Source organism: Panthera uncia (assembly GCF_023721935.1).
Source record: "Panthera uncia isolate 11264 chromosome D3 unlocalized genomic scaffold, Puncia_PCG_1.0 HiC_scaffold_8, whole genome shotgun sequence".
Classification (NCBI taxonomy): domain Eukaryota; kingdom Metazoa; phylum Chordata; class Mammalia; order Carnivora; family Felidae; genus Panthera; species Panthera uncia.
The window spans coordinates 65,326,045-65,333,868 of record NW_026057586.1 but is presented as its reverse complement, the minus strand read 5'-3'; the positions used below and the strand labels follow the sequence as shown (position 1 = coordinate 65,333,868).

At 54.5% G+C, this 7,824-nt stretch overlaps 1 protein-coding gene across 1 annotated transcript in view; it reads right to left on the bottom strand.

Annotated features, from left to right (window-relative positions):
* Positions 1-7,346, bottom strand: part of KIAA1671 (KIAA1671 ortholog) — a 148,310-nt gene extending 140,964 nt beyond the window's left edge. Inside the window, 4 exon segments of the mRNA XM_049620626.1 lie at positions 1,394-1,481; positions 3,469-4,784; positions 4,786-5,080; positions 6,840-7,346. Of these exon segments, the coding sequence (XP_049476583.1) occupies positions 1,394-1,481; positions 3,469-4,784; positions 4,786-5,025 (1,644 nt within the window). The 5' untranslated portion in view covers positions 5,026-5,080; positions 6,840-7,346.
* Between the last annotated feature and the right edge of the window lie 478 nt (positions 7,347-7,824).

Here is a 7,824-nt window from a genome sequence, read left to right as displayed (position 1 = left end):
AATGAAATGAAATGAAATGAAATGAAATGAAATGAAATGAAATGAAATGAAATGAAATAAGAAATAAGTCTACTTAAACAAGTTAAACAACGACTTAACCATCAAACTAGCCAATCCCATTCCTGGGTAGATCCCCAAAAGAAGGGAAAACAGATGTTCCAATAAAAACTTGTACACCTATATCCATAGCAGCACTATTCACAGAAGGTGGAAATCACCGAAATGTCCACCAGAAGAAGAATGGATAAACAAATTGGGGTCCACTTGTACAACGGGGTATTATTCAGCCATTAAAAAGGGACAGGGTACTGATTCACACTCCAACACAGAGGAACCTTGAAAACGTTATGCTAAATGAAAGAAGCCAGACAAAAGGATATGTGTTTTGTGATTCCATCTGTAGGGAATGTCCAGAATAGGCAAGTGTCTATAGGGACAGAAAGTAGATTCGTGGTTGCCAGAGGCCACAGGTGGGAGATGGGAAGTGACTGACTGGCTAAGAGTTTCCATTTGGAGTGATGAAAATTCTGAGGGCCCCTGGCTGGGGAGCGTGCAACTCGATCTTGGGGTCATGAGTTCAAACCCCACGCTGGGTGTAGAGATGACTTAAATAAAAATAAAAGTAAAAATAAAAATAAAAAATTCTGGACTAGGGGCTTCTGGGTGGCTCAGCTGGTTAAGCATCCAACTTTGGCTCAGGTCAGGATCTCACAGCTTGTGAGTTTGAGCCCCACATCGGGCTCTGTACTGACAGCTCGGAGCCTGGAGCCCGCCTCAGATTCTGTCTCTCTCTCTCTCTCTCTGCCCCTCCCCCGCCCGTGCTCTGTCTCTCTCTCTCTCTCAAAAATAAATAAGCATTTAAAAAACGATGAAAACTCTGCACGATGCATCAGCCACAAAACAGACCTAGTAGTTATTTCATAAGCTTTTTCTTATTAAACAGAATAAATAAAAATAGTTTTACGCAATTTAGCTTCCCTCCTTCTGCTATTGTTAGATGACAAGCTGAGGTAGGGAACAGGGACATAATGAGGGAAACTGAGGGAGTTCCAATTAACAGTGTTTAATCTAAATTTTAAATTCTTAAAAAAGCAAGCATTCGTACATAAGAAAGCCAGGCTCCGCTTCCTCTTTGCACAGGAAACGAAATAAAACCTGGCAATCACATTTGTAAACAATATTTAACACTAAGGAGGGCAGAATCACAAACCCAAAAGGGACCTAAAAAGTCCCAGCATTCAAGAAAGAAAAAAAAAAAAAAAACAAAAACGTTTTCTTCTTCACGAGAGGCTTCTGATTGTTTCCTGGGTCTTGTGGATCCTGAAAGCTCTTTTTCCAGTAAGTAAAGCCACCCACTAGAAAACAAGACGTGCCAAACACAGAGGCTTCTCACCTTTTCTCTGGGTTCCTGAGGAAGCTCGCCACTTAGCTCAGAACACTTCTCATATCGGACTTCGTTGCTTGAAGCTGGGCTTGAAAACCTGGCACCAGAAGATCCAAGTTATTTGCACGGGGCCAGGAGCTGGGACTCCCTCCAGCCCACGCCCCGTAACTAGCTCAGGAACCCAGGGGTGAAATCGGCACGGAGATCAACAAGGCAACACGACCTGGTTTGCTTTGAGAAAAGATGTGTCTGTGGCCACTCTAGCCACCAAACCGAGTAGGGCCCTGTGGGGAGAGTTTACCTTAAACACAGCATCACTGGGGTAGCAGGAGCCCCAGGCTTGGAAGAAGAGACCTAGGTGCTGTCCCAGCTCTACTGCCTCCGCACTGCAGGAGCTTGGGTTGTGCTTGTGGCCTCACCTGAGCCTCTGTCTCTTCATCTATGAAACAGGGATAATTAACACCTCCCCATCGTCTTTTGTAGGGCAGATAAGAGGCTACTCAAGGCCCTAATAGCTATGTGAGGGCGTTTAAGGAAGAGTAAAGATGCCCCAGGAGGGATAATTAATGGTTGTTGTTAGCAACCCCAGGCACAACAGCAGCCCCACCACAGACCTGCCACGGGACCTGGGGGTGGGGGGCCGCGTGGAATGTGTGGGGGCATGGGCAGGTCTCTGCCTCTCTGGGTAACCTTGGCCAAGTCATTGTCCCTCTCTGGGCCTCAGTTTCTCCATTTGCCAAGGGGAAGAGAACGAAAGGGTGTTCTGGTGTTAGCATTTTCCCGTCTCTGAAGAGCTCCCTGGGGTGGATGCCTAAAGATGAATTCAGGGCTGAGGGCTACAGAGACCAGGGAGGGGAGAGAAACAAGCCACTTAAACTCGCCCCATTCTGCAATCCAGGGTCTGCCACCCAGGAGGCATGAGGCCACGGGTGAGTCGTTTCCAAACTCAGAGCCTCAGTTTCCCCATCTGTCAGATAAGAATAATCCAAGGCACCGGGAGGACGCAGGAAAAGGTGTGTGAGGTCCCTTGCATGGGTGCCTCTTGCTCTGGTATCTCAGCTCGGGCCTGGCTGCACGTGAGAATCACTTGGGAAGCTTTGAAAAACGACCAGGCTATGAGCCCCTCCCCAGATCAACCGAATCAGAATCTCTGGATGGGGGCAGGGGAGTGCCAGGCACCGGTATTTTTTTTTTTTTTTTTCCAGATGATTTTAAATGCTGAGAGCCACTGATCGAACCCAAGCCCAGCCGGCTGTCCTGGTTCCCAGGGCTGGGAGGGCAGTCTGCCCAGAGGTGGCCCTTGGAAGTTCCTTCCCCACAAAAGTATGCCAGTGGCATGCATGTCTTTAACGCGCCTGTTGTAGCCGGGGAGCCACTAGTGGGAAAACAAAAGAGCAAGAGATATCAGAGGCCTGGCTGAGCTTAGAAAATCATCGTTAACTAACAGGATTAATAATATCATTTGCAGCTACAATGTAGTGATGGCCTCCCATGGGCAGAGCGATTCACAGCATTATCTATTAGTCTTTGCCTTAATCCTTCAAGGAAGGTTTCGGTTTTAGAGACAAACCGAGGCTCAAGAGGGAAGGGGACTTGCTCAAGCTATCTTGACCCATCTGATTTTATTCGGGGGCCACTCATGGAGGCTTAGGCTATACAGTAAACATCCTCAGGCTTCTGGAAAGGCAAGCTTAGTGACGGACCCAGGCTGCACTGGAATTACACAGGGCTCCAGACTTCCTCGAGGCACTTCCCCTCTCCTATCCGCATCTGTGAAATGGGCACGGTATCTCCCCACTGCGAAGTGTAAAGCGGGGAAAGGACAAAGAAATGGAGCTGCTGGCACACAGTGAACCCGGAGGGGAGCTGTGTTACCTCTCTGCCCCTCAGCTCCTTATCTGAGAAACGGAACCCAACGCCACCTCCTCTGGGGGGCTGTGGGTAAACCGAGAAAGAAGGGCGGGGGAGCTGCAAGGTGCCTAGCACGGAGCCTGGTGCCTGGTTCTCTTTCCTGAGGGGCCTCTCTGGTAGGCTGTCGGAGGCAGCTGGGGGCTGAGCGAAGCCCGTGGAACATTCCCACTTACGGTTTGGTCAGATCCGCCGACAATGGCCGTGCCTGGAAGGGCTTTCTCCTGATCTCTGGCTTTGCCTCTGAGCTCTCAGCGGCCCAGCCTTTGATCCGCTCCTGGACGCTCACAACCGCTTTCCCACGCTCTGGGGCAGCCAACGGGGGCTCAGGGGTGGCCGGTGGGTGTTCCGATTCTGCGGCCAAAGCCAAAGTGCTCTCCTCCCCAAACAGGCTGATGCCCTTCTTGATGCTGCCCCTGAGGGTCCATCCACCCTCCAGCCGGCTTTCCCCGTCGGCGGCTCTGCTCTTGACCTCAGCAAATTCTTGGTCTTTTCCTGGCCTGGGCGAGAGGGGCGGAGGCACCTTCTCTGGCTCCCTGAGCAGCTTCACTTTCTCCTCCCCGGGGTGCTGGTCAACCGTGGGGGTGCCCCTGGCTGAGCCCCCAGCACTTCTGAGGCTGCCCGTCTCCGCCTGCTTAAAAAGCACCCTCTCCTTCTGTTCTCGGGGCTTCTTGGCTACCTCTGGGAAGTCTGAGTCTGGGTCACAAAGGCGAAGGTTTGCTTTGACCAAACACTCCCCATCCACTTTGGGCTCCGGGTCGGACCTCTCGGGCCCCCGACACTGGGCAGTGGAACCCGCAGTGGCCTCATCGGCCGCCTTCTTCAGCAAGGCCTCTCTGCTCTCAAACCGGGCCGTGAGGTCCACGGACAGGGGCCTGGGCCTCCTCACCCACGTCTTCTCAGGCGGGGTGGGGGGTGCTTTCCCCACCGCGGCCACCCCGCCTGGGCCTGGCTTCTGAGGCTGAATGCATTCGATGAAAATGGCCGACACAGGCCTTCTCCTCTGGAGAGGCCTGGGCTCCAGAGCGAGGTCACCCGTGTCCTCCACACCACTGGCCTTTGAGACAGGCTCGTTTGGGCCTTTCTCTTCTTGGGGGGCAGCTGGCCTGGTGTCCTGTGACAAGGAGGCCGGTCGGGGAAGGGTCGCAGGCTTTCGGGCGGGCAGGGCGGGCTTGGTGGCCACCTCGGGCCGGGAGCCCCACACGGGCTCCTGAGACACACCCGTGGTGGCCTCCCGAGCCCCCTCATTGGCCCCCTTCCCCAGAATGGGGCCGGCTTTGGTGGTTTCAAAGAGAATCATGGTGCTGGGTCGGGGCCGCGGGAAGGCAGCCTTGCTGAACGAAGACGAGCTTCTCCTCAGGCCTTCCCCTTTCCCCGCCTCCTGCCCCACCAAGCCAGGCATCCTCTCGCCCAGGTCCTTTGCCACCACATCCTGGGCGCGCCCACAGGGAGACGGGCTGGTTGGGCCGGGCCCCAAGGATGGGACGGGGGGGGTTCACGTCCAGGACCTTCTCCCTGCAGAAGGGTTTGGGGGCAAGTCTGGGCAGCGGGAGTAAGCGGGCCGGGCTCCTGAGGGGGCTTTTTCCTTCCAAGAGCAGCGGGGAGGGTGGCCCGGGGGTGTCACCGGCCTGGCGGAAGTAGGTCCGCTTCAGGGTCTCCTCCTGGGCGATCTCGCCGAGGCCTGGCACTCCTGTCAGGGAAGCTATGGAGCCGACCTCAACCCGCGTCGCCATGGCTACGGTTGTGGGCCCATGGGGATTAAGAACATCCGAACCAGAGAAGCAAGCACTGAAAGTAAAAAAGAAAAGGAGGGGGGGGAAAAAGTAAATTTAAATCTCGGTCCGAGTCGGGCGCCTGGGTGGCTCAAGGCGGTTGGGCGTCCAACTTCGGCTCAGGACACGAGCTCACCATTCGTGGGTTTGAGCCCCGGGTCGGGCTCTGTGCTGACAGCTCGGAGCCTGGAGCCTGCTTCGGATTATAAGTAAACATTAAACAAATAAAATAAAATAAAATAAATCTCAGGCGGTGTCTGTGTCGAAGCAGAGGGGGCCGGGGGAACGGGCCCAGGAACCCAGCGCCCCGGGTACTGGACAACCACTCTCCACTGACCTCACCGGGCAAGTCCAGGCCAGCCTTTCCACCTCTCTGAACTCTTGGCAAGGTCGGTGGACTAAAGGGCCATTTCTAAAGTTTGTTCCAGGCCCAAGAAGGGTGGGGAAAGGGTGGCAACATTCCCTAGGAGGTTCCCCCCCTCGGTTAATCTCAAGGTCAGCTCTTAGGTAAAAAGTCATTATCTCTGCTACACAGATAAGGAAACCAGCTCAGAGATCACTTGGAGAGTAAGGGGCGAAGTCAGGATTCGAACTCGGGTCAGACCCCAAACGCACACCGCACACTCCCAGCCAGAGCCCCACTGAGAGCATCCTCACATCCCCTCACTCCTGTTACCCCCAAGCCCTTCTCCCACCTCCCAGGTGACCCTCCTCACAACTCTGTGCTGAGCACCAAGCTCAGAGAGGGTAGGTGACCAGCCCCAGCTCACACAGCTACCAAAAGCTGGAGTCCCTGAGGTCACATAAGTTCGTTCGTGGCCCCTGAGGTCCCAGGCTCAGCCCCCCAACCCCTCTAGACTGTCCCTTACCTCCACCTCCCTCCCCCCCCACAGCCTTCCAGATGCCTTAAAACAAAAAGTCGCTTCATTCTTCACGCAACCTGCTGTCGTTCCCGGTTTGCCTTTGCAGTTCTCTCAAGGCAGGAGCCCTCCTCTCTCATTAATCCTGGCACAACCCTGAGAAGCAGGGATTATAACCATCTCCATTATGGGGATGAAAAGTAAGGGACCAGAGAGGTCTCCTGACTTGCTTACATCACACAGCTGAAACCTGACCTCAAGTCCTCACCCCATTCACCTCGGCCTCCTTGAACATTATATCTCACTCCTTTCTGGTTTCTGAAGTGACTGTTCTTCATCCCCGCCCCCCGCCCTCCCCCACCACTTTCATGTCCGAGTTCTGTCTCCCTGCAAAACTGCCCCCAGCTTGCCCCCATCTGGATGGAATAAAAGCAGAAGGTATTTCAGTTCAACGCAAGCCTCCTGCTTCCCTTCCTGGGGCCCCACTCTGCTGCCCCCGGCTCTGACTCACTCAGCAGCCTGCAGGAAAGAAAGGCAGACAGATTTTGATATTTTCTCTTCCTTACACGCTCGATGGTGCTAACAGATTTCTTCTCCCCAAACCGGAGAACGCTGTCTAGACAGGGTTAGAGGCAGCAGAAGAGGGACAGATAGGGAGAACCAGAGAATCAAAGAATGGCAGAGTCTGCCAAGGCCCCGGGGGCAGAGTTCTAAGGCATGTCGGGTCCTGACCAAAATCAGGACTGGTCTCCCTTAGGGCCAGTCCACGTGACCTCTTGGAAACCCTGCCCTGGGACACACACGTGAGCCGGACATGAGACAAGGGGCAGTAACAGAACACAAAGGACGGAGAGAAAATTCCCCGGCAGAACCCACAGGCGCCCTCCACCTCCCGGACACCCCGGCCCCACTTACCCGAGCTGGCAGGCGCCGGCTGGGGATGTGTGACTGCCTGAGAAAGTCAACGGCGTCACGTCTCATCGCGAACGGGGCTGGCCGCACACTCCCATGGCAGAGGCGGACGGGGGCAGGGAGGCTCGTTCCCGCAGGGCTGGGTTTCAGCAGGTCTGGGGAGACACAGGACCACAGCCTCGGTTCCGGAGTTCCGGCAATATGTGCACAGACGGCACAGAGCTCCAGAGCCCCAACTGGATCTGCTGGCATCTCCAGCTTGTCAAACACACGCTCCTTTCGGCTTCCCGATACTGTAGCATAAAGAGGGCTGAGTCCACAGCGGGAGCTCAATAAAAATCTGCTCCCCTGCCCTGTTCCTCTGCTAACGTGTTTACTGACCACCTACCATGTGCACAAGGAGCAACAAGAAAAATCCCCTGCATTCAGGGAACTCACAGTCTTGTGTAAGAAACACACACACACACACACACACACGCACACACACACGCACACACACACAAAGAAGCACTTACAACTCTGAGTAATAAACACCATGGTGTATACAGGGGGATGTGGGAGCACAGGAAGAGTACTAACTGCTTGGAAATGGGAATGGTGATCCCAGAAGAGTCCCCAGGCTGGGAGATGACTCCGAGAACCCAAGGTGCTGGCTAATTTGGGAGCTGTTTCTCCTGCCTCAGAAGTACTTGAACACTGCATCTGTTGGAGGTCCTGAAATGCACCTCGGGACATTTGCACCTGCCGTACCTGCTTCCTGGGATGCCCTTCTCACTCACATACAGACACAGGACCACCCCTCAGAACACAGCTCAGACCTCTCTGCCCCACCTCCCCAGCCTGGCACAGTCCTCTTACACGTCCATGGAGTGCCAGAGGTGCTCGGCAGGACTCGTCAGAGTAACACGGGCATGTTGAATACTGCATGAGCCTTCATGTCCTATCAGTCTTTCCTGTTCAATGGCAAGCCCCCAGAGGGCACCCTGAA